General features: G+C 50.1%; 1 protein-coding gene and 1 long non-coding RNA gene across 2 annotated transcripts in view; one reads left to right on the top strand and one right to left on the bottom strand.

Moving 5' to 3' along the window:
* The window catches only part of LOC105467781 (tektin 5), a 66936-nt gene extending 50753 nt beyond the window's left edge, over positions 1-16183 (top strand). The window contains exons 6-7 of the mRNA XM_011717493.3: positions 7173-7327; positions 15885-16183. Of these exons, the coding sequence (XP_011715795.1) occupies positions 7173-7327; positions 15885-16101 (372 nt within the window). The 3' untranslated portion in view covers positions 16102-16183. The remainder of the gene's footprint in view (positions 1-7172; positions 7328-15884) is intronic.
* Positions 7322-25727, bottom strand: LOC139359830 (uncharacterized). Its single transcript, XR_011616307.1, has 3 exons — positions 24756-25727; positions 12417-12577; positions 7322-9063 (listed from the first exon to the last, which is right to left on the bottom strand). It is a non-coding gene; the product is annotated as an uncharacterized lncRNA (long non-coding RNA).
* Between the last annotated feature and the right edge of the window lie 2133 nt (positions 25728-27860).

Here is a 27860-nt window from a genome sequence, read left to right as displayed (position 1 = left end):
ACAATATGAATGATTCTTACAATAGGCTAAGTAAAAGAAGCCAGACTAAGGGCAACAGATCAACAGATGATCACCATTGAAAAGACAGTTCCCAAGAAGAGGGGGCATTCCACACCACAGGGGTCCACAGGGGGAGCACTGGGGTGGCTCAGGAAGGAGGGAGGGAGGGGGAGAATTGTGGGCAGGAGACTTTGTTATGGTTTCCGTGGGAAGGACAGGGTGGGGCAGGGTAAGAGGCTTAGGAATGGCTAATTAGGATCATTTCAATGGGCTCTGGGGAATAGGGACTGTCCCTAGTTGAATAGTACCTGGCCTGGGGTGATTAGAGCAGGTGTACGGTGGCCTGGTGGACAGTGAATGCCCAGTAAAGGAAGTGGTCGGACTGTGGGCTGTAGGTTGGTTGCTTTGCATTTGAAGAGTGTGCTCCAGGGTGACTTGTCTGCTTATCTCTAGGAACTGGCTAACCCTGGGAGGGCCAGTGCCTGTAGGGTCAGCAAGGCCTCAGATATCAAAGCTCCAGAACACAAAAGATAAGACATGTGTCATGCACTCATACAGCAAGAGGTTTGGCCGGGGGCATGACAATCCAGATTGGTTTGGGTGAATGTCAGTAGCTCTGTCATTTCTCGGCCCTGACAGCCTGTGGCCAGCCCCTTAGCTTTTAACAGGAAGAAAGATTTCAAGGAATTGCCTGAACTGAGCTTCTTCAGAGCTTGTTTCTTGTGCTAGAAGTTTTGAAGGCTTTGCCTAATTCCAGTTGAGACATTCAAGGGACAGGATCCCTTTCTCCTCCTTTCGTGTGATTATTTATTTTTTTTTTAGACAGTGTCTCACTCTGTCACCCAGGCTGGGGTGCAGTGGCATGATCTCAGTTCACTGCAGGCTCGATCTCCCCTGCTCAAGTGATGCTCCTGCCTCAGCCTCCCTTGTAGCTGGGACTACAGGCATGCATCACCATACCTGGCTAATTTTGTCTATTTTTTGTAGAGACAAGGTCTCACTATGTTGCCCAGGCTGGTCTCAAACTCCTGGACTCAAGTAATCCTCCCACCTCATCCTCCCAGAGTGCTGCAATTATAGTCATGAGCTACCACGTCAGGCCTCTATGTGATATTAATGCCCAACTCCAAACATGGTGGGGTCTGGGGGAATCTAGGGGTTTCTAGTGCCTGCTGATAATCACCCAAGTGTATTGGGAGATGAGGAGTGGTATTTTCCTCTCCCTTGGAAATACCAGGTCCCTCTTGGCTGCAACATCTCAGTGGTTGGTGCTTGCGGACCATGGGAGGAGAGTGTAGGGATAGGAGCCTCTTTCGGTTAATATCTCTGATGCCCACCCCTCAGGCCCCACCCCAATCCACCTGTCCACCTGTACCACCTGGGCTAATCCACATGCTTCTCTGAAGACCTGCTCTTCAAAGAGACAAGCACAATGCAAATGAAAACCATAATATACCACTACATTCACAAGAACAGCTGAAATTAAAAAGACTGACCACACTAAGTACTGGCGAAGGTGTGGAGCAACTGGCACTCTTGAATACTGCTGGTGGGAATGAAAACTGGAAACTTGGGGGAAAACTTTGACAATTTCTTAAAAAGTGAAACATTGACCTAGTCTATGATCCAGCTATTCCACTCCTAGGCATTTACCCAAAAGAGATGAAAGTACATATCTCCCCAGAGACTCAAATACAAATGCTCATAGCAGCTCTTATTTGTAATAGCCCCAAAGTGGAAACAACCCACATGTCCATCAACAGGTGGCTGGATGAAAATTGTGGTGTCGGCCAGGCACGGTGGCTCACGCCTGTAATCCCAGCACTTTGGGAGGCCGAGTCGGGCAGATCACGAGGTCAGGAGATCGAGACCATCCTGGCTAACACGGTGAAACCCCGTCTCTACTAAAAATACAAAAAATTAGCCGGGTGTGGTGGCAGGCGCCTGTAGTCCCAGCTGCTCAGGAGGCTGAGGCAGGAGAATGGCATGAACCCGGGAGGCGGAGCTTGCAGTGAGCCGAGATTGTGCCACTGCATTCCAGTCTAGGCGACAAAGCGAGACTCCGTTTCAAAAAAAAAAAAAAAAGAAAGAAAATTGTGGTGTAGCTATGCAGTGGAATATTGTGCAATGAAATGAAACAGATCACTGATACATACAACAACATGAATAATTCTCAAAGTAATTATGCTGAATGAAAGAAACCAGACCCACCCCCCTCCAAAAAAAAAAAAAAAATATATATATATATATAGAGAGAGAGAGAGAGAGAGAGTCAGATTCTGATGCTAGAAAGGCAAACTAATGCATTGTGACAGAAGTGTTTATCTGTGATCAGTGGTTGCCTAGGGTAGGAGGGAGGGATTATAAACAGGTATACAGAAACCTTGGGGAGTGATGGATTCATTCATTATCTTGATTATGGTGATGGTTTCATGGGTATATACATAAGTCGAAACTCAGCTAATTGTAAACATTAAACATGTGTAATTTATTATATATCAACTCTACCTCAAAGCTATAAAGCTTTAAAAAAAAAAATCTGTGTTTTAAAAAGTCATGTACAAGCCAGTCATGGTGGCTCGCATGGCTGTATTCTCAGTGCTTCAAGAGGTCGAGGCAGCAGGATCACTTTAGGTCAGGAGTTTGAGACAGGCCTGGGCAACATAGCAAGACACCCTCTCTAAAAATATAAAAAGAAAGTTAACTGAGTGTGGTGGCATGCACCTGTAGTCCCAGCTACTGAGGAAGCTGAGGTGAGAGGATCCCTGGAGCCTGGGAGGCAGAGGTTGCAGTAAGCCATGATCCCACCGTTGCTCTTTAATCCGAGCAACAGAGACCCTGTGCCACAGAGGAGGAGGAGGGGAAGACGGGGGGAAGAGGAGGGAGGGAAGGAAGGAAGGAAGGAAGGAGAAAAAGAGAAAGAAAAAGGAGGAGGAGGAGGAGGAAGAGAAGGAGAAGGAGGAAGAGAAGGAAGGAGAAGGAGGCAGAGAAAGACTGAGGAGGAGGAAGAGGAGGAAGAAAAAGAAGAAAGAAGCATGCGTAAGCTTTAGGGGTGGGCTGGCGGGAGATCAGACTGTGAGGCAGTGCCAGCCTCCAGTCCCAAGGCAGATCTGGGAGCAGGCGCTAGGATGCAGAGGGGACACAGAAGGGGACAGGTGGGCCTGGACCCTCCCCCGGAGTGGCTCACACTCTGATTGGGGGACCCAACCTACCCTGCTGTGAACCAGTCTGTCTGAGGTGTGTTAGTGGAGACACAAACCTTTGCTTATGCCAGAGATGTGATTTGTTTCAATTGGGAGGATGGGATGAGGCTTCTTGGAAACAATGGTATTTCAATGTATTGGTCTCAAATTTGAAAAATAGGCCCGGGCGTGGTGGCTCAAGCCTGTAATCCCAGCACTTTGGGAGGCTGAGACGGGCGGATCACAAGGTCAGGAGATTGAGACCATCCTGGCTAACATGGTGAAACCCCGTCTCTACTAAAAATACAAAAAACTAGCTGGGCGAGGTGGCGGGCGCCTGTAGTCCCAGCTACTCGGGAGGCTGAGGCAGGAGAATGGCGTAAACCCGGGAGGCAGAGCTTGCAGTGAGCTGAGATCCAGCCACTGCTCTCCAGCCTGGGCAACAGAGCAAGACTCCATCTCAAAAAAAAAAAAAAAAAAAAAAATAGAGTGTGATCATTGGAATAGCTGGCCTCTGATGAGCACTTAGTATGTGCTAGGGACTCTTGGAAAGCTGTACATGCAGTATTCCATATTATTCTTGTCACACACTTACTGTGTGGACACTTTTATCACCTCCACATAAGGACATGGATGCCCAAGGTCTTATAGGTATAGGTCTTATAGGTATAGTGGTGATACCAAGATTTGGCCCCTGGTGGTCTAGTTTCCAATTCAGCACTCCTATTATTCCCAATCTGCCTCTAGTGTGTGCGTGTGTGGATGGAGAATATATTGGAATGTACAACTGTTTGAGTTTTTTGTTTTTTGTTTTTTGGAGATAGGGTCTTGCTCTGTTATCTGGGCTGGAGTGCCATGGTGCAATCATAGCTCACTGCAACCTTGAACTCCTGGGCTCAAACAGTCCTCCAGCCTCAGCCTCCCAGGTAATTGGGACTACAGACTTGCGCCACCATGCCTGGCTAACTTTTAAAATTCTTTTGTGGAGATAAGGTATGTTGGTATGTTGCCCAGGCTAGTCTCAAACTCCTGGGTTCAAGCAATTCTGCCACCTTGGCCTCCCAAAATGTTGGGATTCCAGGTGTGAGCCACTGCACCCAAACTTGAGTTTGATTTGAAGGTGCGTTTGGGACCCTTCAGTTGTAAATCATTATCACTTATCTCTAGTCTAAAATGGAAAAGGTAGACGGTATTGAACAAATGTTGAATGAATTACCCCACGTCACTTGCAGATAGTACTTTTTGTTTTACATCATAGTCTTGTCTGTCTCTTTCCCGAAACCCCCATGGTTTTGATGATGAACTTTCAAGTAGGGCTTCACTGGTTGTTTCTTTGAATTATCCTCTTCATTAATTACGTGAACAGGGTAGAAATGCTCAAAGATGTTGACTTCCCATGGTCTTGTATCAAGGTAGCAATCACATTCACAAAGCAGATGCCCTTGTATGGAAGAGCAGGTGCATCTCCAGCAGTGACCCCATGAAGATGTTCCTGGTGGAGCTGATGAATGGCTTCTCTAGGTGGTATAGAGTCTCTGGGAAAATGAAATTGAACTCTTCATGGTCATCAGTTGCTCGGGCATATCCTTCTGAGCGGTGGAGGCCATCATGGCAGGACATCACTGCATCATTTCTAGGCTTCTCAGGGACTGAGCACATGCAACCTCGCCATTGTGTTCTGCTGAGTCTGGGAAGGGGTGTCAGGACAGCTTGTCCTCAAAGGGCCTTGTCATAGGAGAGGGACACCGTGACCAGCAGAACTGCTCACAGGTCGAGGGCCACTGGGTGACAATAGGGCGGAGAGTGGATGTTTCAGTCATGGGGATGTGACATCGTTTAGTGCCAGTGTCTCAGTTCTGGGTGTGTTTGTGGTTGGCCAAGTGCGCAAGGACGGGTTCCTTCTGGAATAAATGCATAGACTTTTGAGCCTATTCTTTGTTCATGCTCTCATTCTTTTATTTTCTGTTGTGGAAAGTTTCCAGTACACAGAAGAAGAGAGAATCATATCAAAGACTCGCAGCAGGTGCTGTGGACCACACCTGTAATCCCAGTACTTTGGGAGGCTGAGGCATGATGGCTGCTTGAGCCCAGGAGTTTGAGACCAGTCTGAGCAACATAGCGAGACCTCATCTCTTGAAAAAAAACTAAACAATTAGCCAGGTGTGGTGGTGTGTGACTGTAGTCCCTGCTACTTGTGAGACTGAGGCGGGAAGCTCATTTGAGCCCGGTAGGTCAAGGCTGTGGCGAGCTGTGATTGCGCAACTCCACTCCAGCCTGAGTGACAGAGCAAGACCCTTTCTCAAAAAAATAAAATAAATGAAAGACTTTCATATACCCAACACAAATGTTGACATTTCACCAATCGTGCCTTGTATTTGACTTTTTCTGATTTTCATTGAATTTTCTGTTGAGGCATAACAGTCAGTAAAGCTCACAGCTTGATGGATTTTGAAGATGAATTTTCATCTATGTTTATATCTGTGCAACCTTCAGATCAAGATGTAGAACATTCTCAGACCTCAGCAGGCTTTTGCCTGCGTCTCCCTGAGATCTGCATTTTCATAAATTGTAGGATACAACAGTGACATCGTATTGGGAAAAATATTTTGACAGATAAAAACTTGTTTTCCTTCTTGCCTTCCTGCCTTGTTTTCTCCCTCCCTTCCTCTCCCCTTTCTCCCTCTCCCTCCCCTCCCTCCCTCCTTGCATTCTTGTTTCCTTCCCTTCTTCCTTCTTTATTCACTGATTTAGTTGCTAAGAGGGTAAACTCTGGATTTGTTAAAAAACAAAACAAAACAAAACAAAAAAACAGACTGGGTGTGGTGGCTCACGCCTGTAATCCCAGCACTTTGTGAGGCTGAGGCAGGTGGATCACTTGAGGTCAGGAGTTTGAGAAAAGCCTGGCCAACATGGCAAAACCCCATCTGTACTAAAAATACAAAAATCAACTAGGTGAGGCAGCAGGTGCCTGTAATCCCAGCTACTTGACAGACTGAGGCAGGAGAATCACTTGAACTTGGGGGACGGAGTTTGCAGTGAGCCCAGATCATGCCGCTACCTGGGCTCCAGCCTGGGCGACAGAGCGGGACTCCATGTCAAAATAATACTACTAATAATGGAAAATACATACAGATCCAGAGTTTACCTTCTTAGTAATTACCTTCTTAATTACTAAGAAGGTAAACTCTGGGTCTGTTTGAATACATACATACATATATATATTATGGAAAAACCCAGATTAAATGAAACTGGCTTAGAGATTGGCTTAGAGATTGTTTTAGATGAACAGTCTCTGTCAATCTGAAAGGCCTGCCTTCCTCCTTCCCTTCCTCTCCCTCTTCCTCTCCCTCACTCCCCTTCCTTTGCTTTCTTCCTGCTGAGCACTGACAGGCAACTCTAATGGCTATTGGAGATTCAGAACAAAACTAACCATAGTACTGGCCCGTCTTCCATGTCCACAGTGCCCCGGTGACTAGAGGGTACCCGAAGCGGCTTCTCAGGGTTTCTAACCCATTTTTTTTTTTTTTCCTGAGATGAAGTCTCCCTCTTGTCCCCCAGGCTGGAGTGTGACGGCGTGATCTCTGCTCACTGCAACCTCCACCTCCCAGGTTCAAGCAATTCTCCTGCCTCGGTCCCCCGAGTAGGCTGGGATTACAGGTGCCTGCCACCATGCCCGGCTAATTTTTGTATTTTTAGTAGAGATGGGGTTTCACCATGTTGGCCAGGCAGGTCTACGACTCCTGACCTTAGGTGATCCACCCGCCTCGGCCTCCCAAAATGCTGGGATTACAGGCATGAGCCACCACGCCTGGGGCCTCAGGGTTTCTTAGGAAGGGTGAGCTCCCTGCCCCACAGGTACTCAAGGCCAGAGAAGGGGTATCGTAAGTGCCTGGCTGGAGGCTGACCTAGTTGACTTGAGCTGCCCCCAGGTCCCCAGTCAGACGAGGTCAAAAGGGCCTGGTGGGTGGTGACACCTGTGTTCCCTCGCAGACGCTGCAGGAGATCTTCCAGGCCGAGAACACCATCATGCTGCTGGAAAGGTCCATCATGGCCAAGGAGGGCCCGCTGAAGGTGGCCCAGACGAGGCTGGAGTGCCGGACCTGGCGCCCCAACGTGGAGCTGTGCAGGGACATCCCGCAGTTCAAGTAAGTGAGGGAGGTCAGAGGAGGCAGGAGAACCCCTGGCAATCCAGGAAGGTGGAAGGGTGGGTCTCAGGAGCTCCCAGGTGCACTGGGTCTGAAAAACAGACCCTCCCTCAATCAGGACATCCAGTCCCACAACTCAATAGAGTGCAGGGTGCGGGTGGAGTTCTGAGATGCAGCTCGGGCTGTACCACTGCGTGGCTTCGTCATTACTGGGACCCCCACCCTGTGCACTGTGGTCTTCTCACTTGCCTAAACTAGCGGTGGTTTTGTAACTCGGTTGTGCTCTAGAAACCCTCCTGTTTCCCTTGAAAGCCAAGGCAATGAATGGTAGCCTCCCAGGCGGTGGCTTTACCTTCTCTCTCCAGGCTCCCATGAAAGAGGCACCTGGCTCATTCCTCACTCATTTCCCACCTCCTGCTTTGTAAAGTTCTCACCATGAAGCCCTGGAAGAGCCTCATGAGCTCCTGGCTGATGGATTCCACCCATCCTGCTGTGCTAAGGAGGCTGGTGTCTGTTGACGAAGGGCTTTCTCACAGGACAGGGGGTGAAAAACTAATTCCTGCCTAGAAAGGAGGTTTGTGGGGGGTAGGGGGCGGGGATTTTAATAGGATGATGGCCAGGCCAAGAAGGAACAGGTTATCAGACTTGGGGATTATTTCCCGTGAATGTGCTGTATGACTTGGGGCAAACCACCTGGCCACTCTGTTCCCCTATGCTAGGGGCATTATCTTAGTTGTCTATTGCTATGTAATAAATTACCCCAAAAGGCAGTGACTTGAAAGAACCACATTTGTTATCTCAGTTTCTGTGGGTTAGGAATTGGGCTAGGTTCCTTGCTAGGTTCCACATGCCAGGGTCTTCCAGAGGTTGCAATCAAGGTGTCAGCTGGGGCTGTGGTCTTATTCCAAGGCTGGACTGGGGAAGGTTCCACATCCAAGCTCACTCCCATGCTTGTTGGCAGAAATCAGTTCTTTGCTGGCTGTTGGCTGGCAGCCACCCTCACTCACCCATGGGTCTTTCCAGCACGGTGGCTTGTTTCAACAAAGCATGCCAGCCAGAAGAACAATAACAGTACCAGGAGCAAGGACGTCGCAGTCTTTTGTAACCTAACCATGGAAGTGACACCCATCACTCTTTCTGCATGCTCTTCTTTAGAACCAAGTCTCTAGGTTCAGCCCACACTCAAGGGTGTGATACCAGGAGGTGGGGATCATTGAGGGTCATCCTTGGAACATCCTTCTATGGGCACTAACAGGGTTTCTGGTGGAGTGGGAGGAGACTGAGTTGGCCCCATTGCAGCTGCTCATTTGCTCCATAAACCTTATTCTGCATTAACTGTGCCCAGGGCTGTGCTCACCGGGTTTCATAGCAGTACTTCTTTTGACAAGATACTGAGTTGATATCCCCCATGAGAAGAAGATGGAAAGGACCATCCTCAGGCTTCCTTGTGCACATTATTTCAGCCCTGGCCTACAGCAAGGGAAATTCACCCTGATGTCTAACTGCAATTCCTTGAGCTTCTTTTGAGCTCTGTCCCTTTCAGTCTTACTCCTAGGGGAGTTGAGAAGTCTGTTACTCCTACTATTGTCAAATGGGAAGATAAATTGAGGTCCAGAGAGGTTGAAAAAACTGTCACAGTCACACAGCACGAAGCCAGGGCTTCACTGGGCAGGGAGTACAGGTCTTGGTCCAGCGATGGACCGTGCTTCCTCCATCCTGGTGTGGAGACCCCACTGCTAGAAGTGAAAAGATGTCAAGAAGAAAGCTATCAGTTAGGAGAAAGAGGATAGATAATCCAGAAAAAGTGTTGGGTGGTGTCCAAGCGATGATTTTTGCCCAGCTTCAGTTACCGCCTAAGTAACCATTTAGGAAATGGAAAAAGCAGGGTATGTGTTGGTGTGGGGTGGAGGGGCAGGCAACATGATTCAAGGCTTTGAACTTGAGGGCCTGGGGTCCCTCCCACTTTGGGAGGCTGAGGCAGGAGGATCACTTGAGGCCAAGAGTTTGAGACCAGCCTGGACAACATAGCAAGACCCCATCTCTAAAAAAAAAAATACAAAAATTAGCCAGGGATGGTGGCATGTACCTGTAGTCCCAGCTACTCAGGAGGCTGAGGCAGAAGGATTGCTTAAGCCCAGGAGTTGGAGGCTGCAGTGAGTTATGATTGCACCATTGCACTCCACCCTGGGCAACAGAGCAACACCCAGCAGGCCTGCTTCTGGCTTGCTAGGTCTTCAGCTCTGGAAGTGGGCTGGATGGGGTCTGGGTCCTGGGTGCAGAACGGTGGGGGCTGGGCTCTGCTGACCTGTCTTCCACCTGCCCCTGCTTCTTCGATGCTCAAGCTGAACCCCAGCACCTCCTGGAGTGGAGGGCTCAGGTGATCCCTTCACCTCCCCAACAGGACTATTTTTTTTTCTTTAAATTGAGTCTCACTCTGTTGCCCAGGCTGGAGTGCAGTGGCACGATCTCGGCTCACTGCAACCTCCACCTCCCAGGTTTAAGAGATTCTCATGCCTCAGCCTCCTGAGTACATGGGATTACAGATGCCTGCCACCATGCTCGGCTAATTTTTGTATTTTTAGTACAGACAGGGTTTCACCATGTTGGCCAGACTGGTTGCGAACTCCTAACCTCAAGTGATCCAGCCACCTCCACCTCCCAGAGTGCTGGGATTACAGGCATGAGCCACAGTGCCCGGCCCCCACAGGGGACTTCTACAGAACAGGGCTTCTGGGGGAGTTGCCTGGAGGACCTACCGCTTTGGGGCAAGCTCTCTGCCTTCCCGTTTCCTGTTCAACAGTCATACCACTGAGGGGGACAGACAGAGAGCAAGAAGGTAGAGCATGTTTGGTTCAGGAGTCGGGCGGTGTGTGTGTGTGTGTGTGTTTGTGTGTCTGTGTGTCTGTGCATGTTGTGTTTTGGTTTGTATGCATGGCTGTCTTGAGAACTGAGCAGATGATAGGATTCAGGCTGTCTCCCTTCTCCAGTGGCTACATTGTCCCATCTACGCATGATCTTCCTTGTCCCCATCCCCTCCATTCCTGCCTTTGGGCCGTCTTTTTCCTTTTCCTCCTGCAAGTGGTCTCTCTTCTTCTGACCTACTCCAATCACTGGGGTCCCATCCATGCCTATCCCCCAGAAAGTCCATTTAAAATTGAACTTTAAAGGCTAGGTGTGGTGGTTCAGACCTGTAACCCCAGTACTTTGGGAGGCTGAGGTGGGAGGATTGCATGAGGCCAGCAATTCGAGACCAGCCTGGACAACATAGCAAGACCCCATCTCTACAAAAAATACAAAAATTATCCAGGCGTGGTGGTGTGCCTATAGTCCAAGCTACTCAGGAGGCTGAAGCAGGAGGATTGCTTAAGCACAGAAGTTGGAAGCTGCAGTGAGCTATAATTGTGCCACTGTACTCCATCCTGGGCAACAGAGCAACACCCTGTCAAAAAAAACCACAAAAAACAAAAAACAACTTAATTTTAATTAAAATTAAATAAAGTTAAAAATTCATTTCCTTATTCACACTAACCATATTTCAAGAGCTCAGTATCCACATGTGGCTAGGGTCTACCATATCAGATAACATAGCACAGAACATCTCCCTTGCTCTAGAAAGTTCTATTGGACAGTGCTGGTGGAAGTTTCCAGGCTGCTGCTGTCACTTGTCTTCGCTTCTCTCTAGCCCAGGCTCACCATGGGGAAGTTCACCCAGCTTCATGTCCTCCGGTCCTGAGCACGGTTTCATTGTCTCTTTTCCACACAGGTGGGACCCCCAGCGCAGTCCCACAGCCAAGCCACCATCACAGCTCAGCTTGCTGCCTTCATTTCCCAGGGCCGCTATCACAAATTACTACAAACTGGGTGGCTACAGAGAACAGCAGTTTATTCCCTCACAGCTTTGGGGGCCCGAAGTTCCAAATCAAGGTTGCTCTTCCTGGAGGCTCTGAGAGAGGCTCTGTCCCCTGCCACTCTCCCGGTTCCGGGGGACTGTCAGCAATCTTTGGCGTCCCTCAGCTTGTACCCGCATCGCTACCATCTCTGCCTCCATCTCCACATGGCCTTCTCCCCTGCATGTCTCCGTGTCTCAAACCTCCCTCTCCTTTCTCTTACGAGGAGATCAGTCATTGGATTTCAGTGTCACCCTAAATCCAGGATGATCTCATCTTAAGATCCTTAACTTCATTACGCCTGCGAAGACCTTATTTCCTAATAACATCACACGCCCACCAAGGCTTAGGACTTGAACATATCTTTCTGGGGAACACCATCCAATCCGCTCCATGTGGATTCACAATAACCTCCTAACCTTTCTCCTGCCTCTACTCTTGCCCCTTCCAATCTCATCTTACACAGCCGCCTGGAGGTTATCCCGAAACGCCAATCAGCATGTCATTCCCTGTTTCAATCCCCCCGCCCCCACCCCATGGCTTCCCACAGCGCTGAAAACAAATCCAAGCCCTTAATTTTGCATGTGCTTTTCTCTTTTTTTTTTTTTTGAAATGGAGTCTTGCTCTATTGCCCAGGCTGGAGTGTAGTGGCATGATCTCAGCCCACTGCAACCTCTGCCTCCCGAGTTCAAGTGATTCTCCTGCCTCGGCCTCCTGAGTAGCTGGCACATGCCAGCTACAGGCACATGCCACCACACCTGGCTAATTTTTGTATTTTTTTTTTTAAGTAAGGACCAGGTTTCACCATGTTGGCCAGGGTGGTCTCAACTTCTTGACCTCAAGTGATCTGCCCGCTTCAGCCTCCCAAAGTGTTGGGATTACAGGCTGCAACCTCTGCCCCCTGGGTCAGCCTCCCAAGTAGCTGGGATTACAGGTGTGCACCATGACACCTGACTAATTTTTTTGTGTTGTCAGTAGAGACAGCGTTTTGCCACCATGTTGGCCAAGGCTGGTCTCGAACCCCTGACCTCAAGTGATCTGCCCGTCTCAGCCTCCTAAAGTGCTGAGATTACAAGCGTGAGTCACCACGCCCAGCCAAAATTTAAATTTTAAATTAAAGTAATACAATTAAAAATTCAGTTTCTCAGTTCATTAGCTCTGTGGGGCTGGTGGGTACCACATTGGATGGTGCAGATACAGACCTTCCCATCTTCACAGAAAGTTCTGCTCCACAGCACTGCCAAAGCCCACTTTCCCTCTTGGCCTTCACACGTCCAGCTCGGTCTCATCTTCTTCTCTGGTCAGTCATCTCATGGGAGGCTGAGGGAGGAGGATCACTTGAGCCCAGGAGTTTGAGACCAACCTGGAGGCAAAAAAAAGAAATCCCATCTCTATAAAACCTTTTTTTTTTTTTTTTTTTTTTTTTTTTTTTTCTGAGACGGAGTCTCGCTGTGCCGCCCAGGCTGGAGTGCAGTGGCCGGATCTCAGCTCACTGCAAGCTCCGCCTCCCGGGTTCACGCCATTCTCCTGCCTCAGCCTCCCGAGTAGCTGGGACTACAGGCGCCCGCCACCTCGCCCGGCTAGTTTTTTGTATTTTTTTTAGTAGAGACGGGGTTTCACCGTGTTAGCCAGGATAGTCTCGATCTCCTGACCTCGTGATCCGCCCGTCTCGGCCTCCCAGAGTGCTGGGATTACAGGCTTGAGCCACCGCGACCAGCCTATAAAACCTTTTTTTAAAAATTAACCAGGTGTGGTGGTGCATGCCTGTAGCCTCAGCTATTTGGGAGGCTGAGACAGGAGGATCTCTTGAACCCAGAGGTTTGAGGCTACAGTAAGCTATGGTGGCACCACTGCACTCCAGCCTGGGTGACAAGGGAGACTTTGTCTAAAAAATTAAAATTAAAATTAAAATCAGCTGGGTGTGGTGGCTCATGCCTGTAATCTCAGCATTTTGGAAGGCCAAGTCGGGCCGACTACTTGAGCCCGGGAGTTTGAGACCAGCCTGGGCAACATGGTGAAACCTTGTCTCTACAAAAAATGTAAAATTAGTCAAGTGCGGTTTTGCACACCTGTAGACCCAGCTACTTCAGAGGGTGAGGCTGGAGGAACGCTTAAGCCAAGGAAGTTGAGGCTGCAGTGAGCTATGACTGCGCCACTGCACTCTGGCCTAGACAAAGTGAGACTCTGTCTCAAAAAGAAAAAAGAAAAAAAAGTCCTCTCCTCGGAAAGTTCTAGAAAAGCAAAGCCTCAGAAGGAGGGGGGTGGGGAAGTAGTACGGGGCAGCTCAGCCCCAGCTGATCCTGCAAGGGGCTCTAGACCGTGAAGTGCATCATGGAGATGTCTGCACCAGAGACCCTTTGTACCTGAGTCAGCCAGTCATTGCCTGTGGCCACTGGCAGGGACTCTCCTCCCAGGTGAGATAGCTCTGATTGGCTGAGCAACATAATTCTCTGGAGAAGTGCACACCTGTGGGCCGCTAGCATAGCAGCTGGGGATGGTGCCCTGGCCAGTAACGAAGACTGAGTGAGGCTCTTACCTAGACGAGGCTGGCCCTGTTATCCTGTTTAGGAAAAAATTATGGAGCCAGGTACGGTGGCTCCTGCCTGTAATCCCAGCATGTTGGGAGGCTGAGACTGGCAGATTGCCTGAGCTCAGGAGTTCGAGACCAGCCTGGGCAACACGGTGAAACCCTGCCTCTACTAAAACACAAAAAAATTAGCTGAGTGTGGTAGCAGGCTTCTGTAATCCCAGCTATTTGGGAGGCTGAGGCAAGAGAATTGCTTGAACCCGGGAGGTGGAGGTTGCCGTGAGCCGAGATTGCACCACTGCTCTCCAGCCTGGGTGACAGGGCGAGACTCCGTCTCAAAAAAAAAAACAAACCAAAAAAACACAAAAAATTGTGATAAAGTACGCATAACACAAACTTTACCATCAGTGACATTTGGTACATTCACGGTGTTTGTGCAACCTTCACTACTGTCTAGTTCTATGACATTTTCATCAACCCAAAAGGAAACCCTGTACCCATTAAAGAATCTTCTACATTCTCCCCACCGCCTGACCTTTGGAAGACACCAGTTAACTTTCTGTCTGTGTGGCTTTGCCTATTCTGGACGTTTCTTATGAATGCAGTCATGTAATATTTGTCCTTTCGTGTCTGACTTCCTTTGTTTAGCATCATGTTTTTCTTTTTTTTTTTTTGAGACGGAGTCTCGCTCTGTAGCCCAGGCTGGAGTGCAGTGGCCGGATCTCAGCTCACTGCAAGCTCCGCCTCCCGGGTTCACGCCATTCTCCGGCCTCAGCCTCCCGAGTAGCTGGGACTACAGGCGCTGCCACCTCGCCCGGCTATTTTTTTTGTATTTCTTAGTAGAGACGGGGTTTCACCGTGTTAGCCAGGATGGTCTCGATCTCCTGACCTCGTGATCCGCCCATCTCGGCCTCCCAAAGTGCTGGGATTACAGGCTTGAGCCACCGCGCCCGGCCTAGCATCATGTTTTTCAAGATTCATCCATGTTGTTACAGGTATTAGTATTTCATCACTTTTTTTTTTTTCTTTTCTTTGGGACGGAGTTTCGCTCAGTCGGAGTGCAATGGTGCGATCTCAGCTCACTGCAACCTCCGCCTCCCGGGTTCAAGAGCTTCCCCCGCCTCAGCCTCTCAAGTGGCTGGGATTACAGTCACGCGCCATCATGCCTGGCTAATTTTTTGTATTTTCAGTAGAGATGGGGTTTCCCCATGTTGGCCAGGCTGGTCCTGAACTCCTGACCTCAAGTGATCCACCTGCCTCGGCTTCCCAAAGTGCTGGAATTACAGACGTGAGCCACCACACCCAGCTGTATTTCATTCCTTTTTATTATAGCTGAATAATCTCCCATTTTGTGGCTTGATTACATTGTGCTTATCTACTCATCCATCCATCCATGGACATTTGAGCTGCTTGCACCTTTTGGCTATCGTGAATAGGGCTGCTGTGAACATTCATGTACACGTTTTGGTTTGAACACCTGTTTTCCGTTCTTTTGGGTATGTACCCAAGAGCAGGACTGCTGGACTGTATGGTAAGTCTATGTCTAACTTACCAAGGAATCTCCAGATTGGTCTCCTGTTCCGTTTTACCATCCTGTCTTATTTCTTCCTTTGTGTACATTACCCTTGACAGTTCTCTTGTGTATTTACTCGTCTACCTGTTCTGCCTCTGCCTTCCCAGGGAGGGCTGATGAGCCTTGCCTGTCTTGCTTGCTGCTGTCAGGCACAGTTCCCAGTGCACAGTGAGTACATCTACCTTGAACCTAATAACCTGTGCCAGGCTGGGCACCGTGGCTCACACTTGTAATCCCAGCACTTTGGGAGGCCAAGGCAGGTGGGTCACTTGAGGTCAGGAGTTCTTGGCCAGCCTGACCAACATGGTGAAACCCTGCCTCTACTAAAAAAATATATATATATATATATATATATACAAAAATTAGCTGGGCGTTGTGGTGCGTGACTGTAATCCCAGCTACTCGGGAGGCTGAAGCAGAATTGCTTGAACCCGGGAGGCAGAGGTTGCAGTGAACCGAGATCATGCCACTGCACTCCAGCCTGGGTGACAGAGTGAGACTCTGTCTCAAAAAAATAAACAAATAAAAATAAATGAATAACCTGTGCCTTCTCCTCTTCCCTCACCCCAGGCTGGTTAACGAGGTATTCACCATCGACGACACCCTGCAGACCCTCAAGCTGCGGCTGCGGGAGACACAGGACATGCTGCAGCTGCTGGTCATGACCAAGTGCCGGCTAGAGCACGAGCTCGCCATCAAGGCCAACACCCTCTGCATCGACAAGGAGAAGTGCATGGGCATGCGTAAGACCTTCCCCTGCACCCCGCGCCTGGTGGGCCACACCTGAGTACCGCCCTGGCGCCTCGTTCCACGCTGGCATAAAATTGGAAAAGGCTGAGAAACAAAGTAAAACAGTATTTTGTTTGGAAGGGGCCGAATTTCTCTTTTGCGTACCTATTTGTTATCTGCATTTTTCTCTCTCTCTCTCACTCTCTCTCTCTGTTACCTGTTTGTCACCTTAGGAGCACAGTGTAGACCATGGTGTTTTAAGATTAGACTTGATAGCTCAAAATCTAGAGCCCAGCACTGTCACTTAGGACCTGTGTGGCCTGGAACAAGTTTCTCACCTGTGGTCCTCATCTATGGAATGAGGAGAGTCCGAGGTGCGGGGGATTGCCAGCAGTGTGGGGCAGAGAGAGAAAAAAAAAAAACCACAAAAATAACCAGGATTTGGAATCAGAAGTTCTGGGTGTGAATCCCAGCCTTGGTAGATGGAGTGTTTGTTTATGTATTTATTTATTTGACATGGAGTTTCACTCTGTCACCCAGGCTGGAGTGCAATGGTGCAATCTCGGCTCACTGCAACCTCCACCTCCTGGGTGCAAGCACTTCCCCTGCCTCGCTAGCTGGGATGACAGGCACCCACCATTACGCCTGGTAATTTTTGTATTTTTAATAGAAAGATAGGGTTTCACCATGTTGACCAGGCTGGCCGCAAACTCCTGACCTCAGGTGATCCACACGTCTCGGCCTCCCAAAGTGTTGGGACTACAGGCGTGAGCCACCACGTCTGGCCGATGGAGTATTTTAGAAATAGCTATGGGAGGCCAGGTGTGGTGGCTTACACCTGTAATTCCAGCACTTTGGGAGGCCGAGGTGGGTGGATCACTTGAGGCCAGGAGTTCCAGACAAGCCTGGCCAATGTGGGGAAACCACATGTCTACTAAAAATACAAAAATTTGCCAGGTGTGTTGGTGCAAACCTGTAATCCCAGCTACTGGGGAGGTTAAGGTGGGAGAATCGCTTGAACCTGGGAGACGGAGGTTTCAGTGAGTCACGATTATGCCACTGCACTCCTCAAAAAGTAGTTAAACATAAAACTGCCCTATGACCCAGCAATTTCACTCCCAGGTGTTTACCCAAGAGAAGTAAAAACGATCCTCAAATACTCGTGCACGAATGTTCACAGCAGCACTGATCACATTAGTCAAAGGGTGGAATGACCCAAATGTCTATCCATGGATGGATGGGAAAACAAAGTGTGCTGAATCCATACAAAGGAGTCTGATTTAGCCATAAAATGGAATGAAGCACTCACTGATCCACGGTGCAACGTGGATGAACCTTGAAAACAGGATGCTAAGTGAAAAAAGCTAGACAGAAATCCCACATAGTGTATGATTCTATTTATATGAAATGTCCAGAATAGGCAAATCCATAGAAATAGATACGGTTGCTGGGAGAGGGGAACGGGGAGTGACTGCTTAGTGGATGCAGGGTTTTACTTTGGAGTGATGAAAATGTTTTGGAACTAGAGAGAGGTGGTTGCATAACATTGTGAATACACTGAATGCCATAGAATTGTTTGTTTATTTTTGAGTTGGAGTTTCTCTCTGTCACCCAGGCTGGAGTGCAATGCTGCGATCTTGGCTCACTGCAAACCTCCGCCTCCCGGGTTCAAGCGATTCTCCTGCTTCAGCCTCCCAAGGAGCTGGGACTACAGACGCCCACCACCATGCCCAGCTAATTTTTTGTAATTTTAGTAGAGATGGGGTTTCACTGTGTTAGTCAGGATGGTCTCGATCTCCTGACCTCAAGATCCGCCTGCCTCGGCCTCCCAAAGTGCTGGGATTACAGGCATGAGCCACCGCACCCAGCCAGGCCTCAGTTTCTTAATATATCTCTTCCATAGGGGATTTCACTCCTTCCCCTCTTATTTATTTATTTTATTTTTTTCTTTTCTTTTGAGATGGAGTTTCGCTCTTGTCACCCAGGCTAGAGTGCAATGGCATAATCTGGGCTCGCTGCAACATCTCCCTCCCCGGGTTCAAGCGATTCTTCTGCCTCAGCTTCCCAAGTAGCTGGAACTACAGATGCACACCACTGTGCCCAGCTAATTTTTTGTATTTTTAGCAGAGATGGGGTTTCACCATGTTGGCCTGGCTGGTCTCCAACTCCTGACCTCAGGCGATCCACCCACCTCGGCCTTGTAAAGTGCTGGGATTACAGGCATTAGCCCAGCGTACCTTCCCCTCCTTTTAATCCCATTCATCCCCCCACTGACTCCCAAATTTCTGGCTTCTAAATCCAGGCTCCTGAACTCAACTCCTGACGACATTTCTAGCTTTACCTGCCCAGTTCCAGGCCACCCTCTGTTCTTCCCCAGCTGATCCCCAACCTTAGAGTCATCCTTGATCCCTGTCTTTCTCCCACACCCCACATTTAATTCATCAGAAAGTCACGTGCATACTACCTTCCGAATCTTTCCTGAACTTGGCCACTGCTCGCCTTCTCTTCTGTTACCATCTGAGATAAGCACCTATTACGTCTCACCTGGGCAACAGGTACAGTGGGGAAGGAAGATGAGTCAACTTGGACTGTGGCCCCCCTGGCGCTTATAGGCGCTACAAGGAGACACAGGGACTATACACCACCAGATGCAGCTACATTTAGGCAGACGGGGGCCAGTGATCTTTCAGGAAAAACCAACCTTGAAGTCAGGCGCTTGAGTTGGCAAAGTTCCTGCACTTCAGTAGCCTCAGTCGCCTTGTCTGTATAATGGGTCCCCCAACATGAGGATGTCTAGGAAAACCTCAGCATTATTGGGACAGAATCCTTGAGCCCATGTGAGCACCAAAACATGGGTAGAAAAAAAATAGATCTCCAACGCTTTTTAAGCTATGATTGAAATGTTCGTGGATGCCATTGGGTTCAACGAATACATTATTGAATTGATACTAGCCTTCTATTATTGTAGATTTTCTTTGACAAATCCTGAAAATATAAAGAAGGAGGCCACCTAATCTCATGTGGAGAAGGGGTTCTCCTTCTCTGTCATTATTTAAAAGAGGTGGTGGGATGACACCATGGTCAAGAGCAAGACCCTTCCTTCCTCCCTCTCTCCCTCCCTCCCTCTCTTCCTCCATTCCCCGCTTCCTTCCCTCCTTCCTTCCTACCATGGTCAAGAGCAGGACCCTCCCTCCCTCCTTCCCTCCCTCCCTCCCTCCCTCCCTCCCTCCCTTCCTTCCTTCCTTCCTTCCTTCCTTCCTTCCTTCCTTCCTTCCTTCCTTCCTTCCTTCCTTCCTTCCTCAGGGTTTTGCCATGTTGCCTAAGCTGGTCTTGAACTCCTGGCCTCAAGCGATCCTCCCGCCTCAGTCTCCCAAAGCACTGGGATGTCAGGTGCTAGCCAGTGATCCTGGCATGAGCAGAACTTTCACACTAGATCTAATTTGACTCCACTCCCCACTAGCTGTGTTGCCTTGGGAAGGTCACTGAGTCACTGAACCTCAGTTTCCTTATCTGTCAAAGGGGGCCAATATTCATTTCCCCCATTCATGGGTGACTGTGAGGACTAAGTTAGGATGATAGGACTAATACCTCCATATCTAAGGGGTATTCAGTAATATTTTAAGAATAACAGCTCATATTTATTGAGGATTTGCTCTGTGCCAGGCAATTTTAAAAGTACCATCTCATTTTAATCATCACCAGCCCTGAAACATGGAAATGGAAATTAAGGCACAGAGAGGTTAAGAAACTTAGCCATAGTCACACCGTCTCCTTATCTATATAATGGTCCCCCTAAGTGAGGATTTGCAAATAATAAATGACTGAGACAGTTATGTCCAGTTATGAGAATCCTGGGTCTGAACTACTACTGACCACAGCTTCCCAAAATAAAGAAAAAACTATTGTTTAGGGTGGACCCACAGACCAAAAAGGGTCAGGCAAAGGCCGACCCCACAGGGGCATCTAAAGGAGCAGAGGATCCCACAGCCTTGCTCTCAGAGGGGCCGATTTGATTAAACATTTCTTCATTCTCTGGAGAAGACAGTAATGATAACAGTAACAATTGGAGGCCAAAGTGGGAGGATTCCTTGAGGCCAGGACTTCAAGACCAGCCTGGGCAACATAGCAAGACCCCATCTCTAAAAAAAAAATTCGCTGGGCACAGTGGTGTGCACCTGTGATCCCAGTTAGTTGGGAGGCTGAGGCAGGAGAATCACTTGAGTCCAGGAGTTTAAGGCTGCAGTGAGCTATGATGGTGCTACTACACTCCCTCCTGAGTGACTGAGCAAGACCCTGTCTCAAAAAAAAAAAAAAAAAAAAAAACTGGCACTAACAGCTTGAATGCTTGGGAGATGCCAAGTGCTCTATCTCAGATAATCCCCATGCTCATCCCCACTTTACAGATAAGGAAACTGAGGCACAGAGAGTCTAGGTCCCTTGCCCACAGTTACACAGCTAGGATGGGTTGGCCCTGGCCTTCAGTGCTTATGCACCCACCCAGGTGGCCCCCCACTGGCGCTTTTGCCCCCACTCCTCTACTCCCAGCCAGTGTCAGTGACAAGGCACTGCCTGGGAGGGAGGCGGCTGCATTTTTTCCCTGGTCCAGAAATGTCAGTGTGTCACTATCACACAAAGTCCTGGCTGTTTGCTCCTGTGATTTCCAAGGCACTCTAAACAAGTGTCCCTGCTCCCAGGGTGAGGGGTGGGAGGAGGAGCAGGAATGGGAGACAGGTTTAAAGCACACAATTAAAATTCCTAAGCCGCGATATGGAGTCTTATTCCACATGCAGAACATTCTTGGTCTCCGTATGGCACAGGGGGCTGGGCTATAAGCCTCTTGCCACACCTTCTCCCATCCCATGTGACCCCAGACATGCTCCCCGGTGGAATTCTCTGTGTCCCCCGAGACAGCCGGCCCCTCCCTCCGCCCCCCACCCAGCAAGGCTGCTTGGGATTCCTGGCGCTCCTCCGGGGGCAGGCACGGGTGTGGGCACCCATGGGCCGCAGAACCCTGGACAGCCTGAGTCGGGGATATCTGAGGGGCTGCTGGCCCAGGCCACACGCCTGGTAGGTCAGCACCTGGCAGTGTGTGCGTGTGCTGGGAGTGGGTGTCTGCAGCTGCCTCTGCTGGGCCCTGGGCTGTTGGTGGTCTCCGAAGATAAGGGAGACCCTTCGGCTGAGGGTGTGAATGAGAGAGGCCTGCCTTCCCCAGGGGTGTGGACCTCCTCTGCTGATAAGGGGCTGTCCTTATCTAGGAGCTGAGAGCAGATAAGAGGCTGTGGTTATGGATGAACTGAAAGGCAGATCAGGGAGGACCAGGGCGAGGCAAGGCCGGCAGGACACTGGGGGCGCAAAATCTAAGAAGTCTTCACTTCGGGTCACTTCAAGTTTTTTTTCTCTTTTCTTACTTTTTTTTTTTTTTTTTTTTTTTTTGAGACAGGGTCTTACTCTGTCCCCCAGGCTGGAGTGCAGTGGCGTGATCTCGGCTCACTGCAACCTCTGCCTCCCAGGTTCAAGCGATTCTCATGCCTCAGCCTCCCAAGTAGCTGGGACTACAGGTCCACGCTACCCCACCCGGCTAATTTTTGTATTTTTTGTAGAGACAGGGTTTCACCATGTTGCCTAGGCTGGTCTTTGAACTCCTGAGATCAAGTGATCCACCTGCCTTGGACTCCCAAAGTGCTGGAATTACAGGCGTCAGCCACTGAGCCTGGCTTTTTTTTTTTTTTCCAGACAGAGTCTCACTCTGTCACCCAGGCTAGAGTGCAGTGGTGTGATCATGGCTCACTGCAGCCTCCAACTCCTGGACTCAAGCAATTCCCTGCTCTCAGCCTCCAGAGTAGCTGGGACTATAGGGCTACAGGCACACACCACCGTATCCAACTAATTTTCTTTATTTTTTGTAGAGAACAGGGTATCACTGTGTTGCCTAAGCTGGTCTCCAACTCCTGGCCTCAAGCGATCCTCCTAAAGAGCCTCCTGAAGTGCTGGGATTACAGGTGTGAGCCATGATGCCTGGCCTCATTTCACCCTTAATGGTCTGGGAGAAGGGACTGGGGAGCAACTGCCCAAGGGTACATGGTCTCCAGTTGGCAATGAAAATGTTTTGGAACTAGATAGAGCTGATGAACATTGTGAATTCACTGTGAATACTCCTGAACACTTTAAAATAGTTAATTTTATGTTATGCTAATTTCATCTTTTTTTTTTTTTTTTTTTTTTTTTTGAGACAGAGTCTCACTGTGTTGCCCAGGCTGGAGTGCAGTGGTGCAATCTTGGCTCACTGCAACCTCTGCCTCCCGGGTTCAAGCGATTCTCCTGCCTCAGCCTCCTGATTGCAGGTGCATACCACCGTGCCCGGCTAATTTTTGTATTTGTAGTAGAAACGGGGTTTCACCATGTTAGTCAGACTGGTCTCGAACTTCTTGACCTCGTGATCTGCCTGCCTCGGCCTCCCAAGGTGCTGGGATTACAAGCGTGAGCCACCGCGCCCAGCCTTCACCTTGACTTTTTAAGAAAGAGAAAGGATTCGTTATGGCTGGTGCAGCCCATTCTCTTCCTTCCTGTGATCTTATTCTTAGACCTTTCTAAGGAAATTTCTGCACGGAAATTTCCATTAGATACAAGAAAACTTAGTGATTAAAAAATTGGAAAATATCTTGAAAATTTACGTAATAAATCTATGTACACATAAGAAGGACCTGCTCTCATGGCCTTTCAACTAAAGGGTCTGCATTGGCACAAACCCAAGGACCTCATCACATTATATGCCTCCCTTGGCTCACCTTAGTCCCGATTCAGGCCCCTGTCACCTTTTAAGGGTGCTCTGTGCTTTTGCAGCCAGTCACCCTATGTCCCTCCCAGCACAGATGACAGCTTTTCACCCTCTTTGTGGTCAGCACTTGAGTTGAAAGCACCCACTCTTATGTCTGAAGCCCCTCTGCCTGGATTTAAATCCAAGTTCTTCAGCTCCCCCTCTGGGGGCCTCCGCAACTCACTTACACACTCCAAGCCTCGGTTTTCTCATCTGTAAAATGGGGACAATGACAATAGTCTCTACTCATAAAGGCTTACTTAGCAAGGGTTATTTGAGTGAATGTATATGAGGTCGGGGTCACAGAGACTGGCACATAGCGGGCACTCAGTAGCTGGTCCTGCTGGCCTACGAGCTGTTAGGGACACCCTGCTTCAAAATGGAAAGCGACCCTGCAGGGGCCTTTCCCACGTAGAACTCGCTGACTGGCACTCAGATTTAGCAAGACAGTGGTGCATGCTGGGTGAAGGGGCTTCTCACTCAGCGCTGCCCCTGGAATAAGAGGAGGAGGAGGAGAGAGTTTGAGGACCCCAGGAGTCTGGGGAAGAGAGCAAATGACCCTTGTTGGGATATGACCCCCTCCCTGTCGCACCTCCCCATACTGGTTTCTCAGAAATGCCAGTGGACTTGATTTTTTCCAGAAATGGAAACGGGAGCAGTGTCATCAGTTTGCAGGGCGGGGTTCATTCTGTCCCCAACCCCCATCTATCTTCCCTGGATTCCAGGAATTTGGTTCAGGAGCATTAAATTTAATCAAAGAGGAGATAACGAGGCTGGGTGGGGGGAAGTCTGGCTGCTGCAGAGGTGGGGAGATCGCAGATCAAGAATTATGGTAGGCAGCATGGCCCCGCCCCTCACAGTTGTATGCAAACGAAGCCACTCTGTAACCCCGCCCCTCGGCGCGCACCACACCCGCCACACCCCTACACAGACCTCGGGCACCTGGCCAGCTCTGTTCCAACCCAGCCCAGCTCACCGTGGATACTGCCCCCCTGTTCCCCTGACTGCCACTGCCTCCTACCCACCAGCTTCTGCGGGATTGAGAAGCGGCTGGGGATCCCCCTGCTCCCCGTTTGCTCCCCAAGACTCTGGAGCATATGAGGAGGTGGTGGTGGGAGCGCGGGGCTGAGTCAGGTGCAGGGATGAGGACTCTGCCCAAGGGTCCGCATGCCTGCTCCTCTGAGCTCCCCGTGGCCCATCTGTTAGTGTCTTGGCAGGTGACCCCTTCTGGTCTGGAGGAGGGGTGGAGTGTGTGTTGGGGGATGGGGGGTAGTCCTGACATCACCTTCTGGAGAGCAAAGGGGTTCTTGGCAGTAGGGCCAACGGGTTCCCTAAGGGGTGCCCACCCACCGCTGGGTCTGGGGGGATGCTGAGGCAGACACAGCCGGTGGGAGATGCCAAAACCCAGTCTATAGCTTTCTGTCTGCCAAGACAGGGAGAGGAGTGGAGCTGGGGCCTCCAGGCCACTTGGGCTTCCCCTCCTCCCTCTGCCAAGGCCTGCAGAAGCGGGGCTAGCCAGGGCCTGACAGGGAGAGGGAACTGGGAGAGAAGCCTGATTCTGCCAGAAGCTGGCATGGGGCCTGTATGGCTCAGTACAGGCATCTGCTGAATGAGAAACCTTTTCAAAACAACGATCACAGCAGGCCTTTTGCACAAAACCCTCCCAGGGCTCCGCAGGGCTCCTAGGATACCCCATCTCTGTCTCTGACTCCAACTCACAGCCACCTCTCCAGCTCCCCATTACCCCCAAGCTGCATTTACCCACATCAGGGTCTTAGCACGCGCTGTTCCCTCCTCCTGGAACGTTGGTTCCTGTCCCTCCCTTCTTTCCCCAGTTCACAGCCTTGACCTGTAGTCACAGGTCACAGCTGTCAGTCAGTTTCCCAGGAAAGCCTTACCAGATCTCGCCGAGGGGTCCCTCAGCTTCTTTTTTTCCCCAGTCCAGTAGATATCCTTTCCTTAGGATGCAGTTTCCCGAACTGCCTTGAAAATAGTCATGTGAAATATACATGTTTTAAAAATACGGATTCCTTGACCCTTTCCTATCCCTAGAGTCAGAAGCTCCGAGAGAGGGAGCTGGGTGATGCTGAACCACCACCATGGGCTGGCAGCAGAGGGACGTCCCTACCCCAGGTTCTGAGCACCAGGAAGTGAGCACCGCCGTTTCTTTACCGTTGCAACCCCATCTCCAGCACAGCGTCTGGCGTGGGATCTGGCTCAAGACATATTAAGTGGTTGGATGGCTATAGAATGAATGAAATTAGTCACAGTAACTAACTGTGATTCAATTCTGAGCATACTGTACTTCTTACCCGGCCTACACAAGACTAGTCCACAAGAAGAATGCCAAGGTGGATGATGTGGGCGCTGGCAATCAGAGCTGAGACAGAGTGAACAGGATGTTAATAAAACCCAAATGGGGTCCAGGATTGAGGCGAGTATGGGAAGAGGACTCTGCCTGTGCAGTGAGCCCTGAGCAGAGGACAGGAGTACCCACCCTGATGTAGCTGGACCCACCTCCTGCTGGGACGGCATCTCTCCCCCAGGTCAGGTGGAGGCAGAGAATTGGTCACACCTGTGGGGAGCTGATGACCCAGACAGGACAGGGTAACAACGACAGCAATGAAGATGTGCCTTTTGGGCATCCGGATAATGCTGGGCACTGCTTTGAGCATTTTGCACTTCAGGTCATGCAATCTAGTAGCTGCACCTGCTCCCTTGCTCCCTCTCCCTCTCCAGTTCCTGCCAGGCACCGCTTTCCTCTCTTTTCCCTCCCCTTCCAGTTCCTCCAAGTGTTAAACTTGGAATTGAAGTATTCCTTCCACCATGGCATGTCCTGGATTTCAAACAGCTCCTCTCTCCCTGCCAGTCTCTCCACCGGAGCCCCTCTCCGTCTGTATTTGCTGATTTCGGGTTCTGTGAACATCGCCCCTGCTCTGGAGGCCAAGCGTAGTGGTGGGGCTCCTCCATCTGCTGCGAGAGTATAGGGGTGAAGGGAGGAGGGACTGGGGGTAGCAGAAGGAGCCAGCCCCTTTCCCCAGCTCTCCTGCCTATTGGCTTCCTAACCTGCACCCACAAGAGGCTGCAGCCTGCATTTCAGGATTTCTAGCTTGGCAGGGTGCTGGAGGGGGCAGGAAATGGAAAGAGAGGGCGGGAGGAGCCAGAGGCTTTCCCAATGCCCTGCCCAGGCTGGGATGAACAGTATCTTTGAGATCAAAAACCAACTGGCCCACACCCTGCAGAGCTGGCCTTGTCCCTGCCGCTTGATGGGAGGGGAGGGCTGGATCTGCAAAGTAGGAGGAGTGGGAGGTGGGGGTGCTAGGGAGCGGGTGGCCCCTGCAGTCACTGGGCCCCAGGGGTTACTGTCAGGCCCCACCCCCGGGAGACAGAAAGTACGCATTTCAGAGCTGGGTGGGCTGTGCTGACACTGAACGCTTGTTTGTCTGCCGCCCACACTCTCTGGGAATCGCCTGTGTGGCCGGGCACCCCAGGCGGAGGTTGCCGCTAACACCAGGCCTGTGCCCATCTGCTCCCCCTCCCCAGAGTGGCAGCTCTGAGAGTGCCCCAAAGGACAAGGCACTGGGACCCTGGGTGGTGACCTTTGGGGCAGGACAGGGAGAGACCAGGGTAAGCCAGAGCCCTGGACTTTGCCAGGCCTGGTAAACAAAGTACCCAAAAGGTTTTAATAAAAGGCTCTGAAGACTCTGCCAACCTCCACCCCCGCCCCCCTAGGAGAGTGTGGCCAACTGGGTGACTTGAGGGTGAAGGGGGAGTGGGTGAGAGTGTTGGACAGGCCAGGACTCGCTCCTGCTGCTGCGGGCTCCCTGGAGCAGGCGTCCCAGGAAACCAAAAATTCTCAGCCCACTCCTGAGCGCATTTCTCAGAAGCAGTCTGAGCTCTGCCCTTCCTTTCTCCAAAACTGGCCTCCAGCCCAGGGGAGCCCAGCCCCCAGCGCCCCGGAAATCCTGGATCCAGGATTTCATAAGACAGCCAGCATTAGGGCTCCACAGAGCATTTGCTGGAGTTCTTTTTTTTTTTCTTTTTTCTTTTTTTTCTCAAAATGTGCACCTGGGCTGGGATTCCCTGGGGGCAGAGAGGTGAGATGTGTTCACAGCCAGGAGGTCACGGCCCTCCAGACTCAAGTGGGGTGGAACAGACTGGGTAGTTGGCATCTTGGATTCTGACTTTGCCCTCTTAATCTATAGTCTTATTCACGGCTGGCTTCATGGACGTTCTACCTGTACTGTCACACAGAAGTACCATCTTAAAATTCCTTATAATATTGAACAAGGGACTCTGTGTTTTCATTTTGCACTGAGCTCTGAAAATTATGTAGCCAATCCTGATCTTAAAACACAAGGGGCCGGGTGCAGTGGCTCACACCTGTAATCCCAGCACTTTGGGAGGCGAAGGCGGGTGGATCACCTGAGGTCAGGAGTTTGAAACCAGACTGACCAATATGGTAAAACCCTGTCTCTACTAAAAATACAAAAATTAGCTGGGCGTGGTGGCATGTACCTGTGGTCCCAGCTATTTGGGAGGCTGAGACAGGAGAATCACTTGAACCCGGGAGGCGGAGGTTGCAGTGAGTTGAGATTGCGCCACTGCGCTCCAGCCTGGGTGATACAGTGAGACTGTCTTAAAAAAAAAAAAAAAAAGGAAACATTAGTGGCTCCAAAATTTCTATTTAGGAGAAGCTTTGAAGTAAAAGGCTCATTAGGAGTGAGGTCTAGGCAATTTATTCTGAAGCTGCACTTGGATAATAATAATAACAATAACAGCATATTCTTATAGCACTTATGTATCAGTCACTATTCTAAATGCTTTATGTGGGACCAGCTGCGGTGGCTCACACCTGTAATCCCAGCACTTTGGGAGGCTGAGGGGGGCAGATACTTGAGGTCAGCAATTAGAGACCAGCCTGGCCAACATGGTGAAAACCCCCGTCTGTACTAAAAATACAAAAATTAGCCAGACGTGGTGGTGGGTGCCCATAATCCCAG

The sequence above is a fragment of the Macaca nemestrina genome, chromosome 18, assembly GCF_043159975.1.
Source record: "Macaca nemestrina isolate mMacNem1 chromosome 18, mMacNem.hap1, whole genome shotgun sequence".
Lineage (NCBI taxonomy): Eukaryota > Metazoa > Chordata > Mammalia > Primates > Cercopithecidae > Macaca > Macaca nemestrina.
This window is presented reverse-complemented; position numbering and strand designations above follow the sequence as displayed.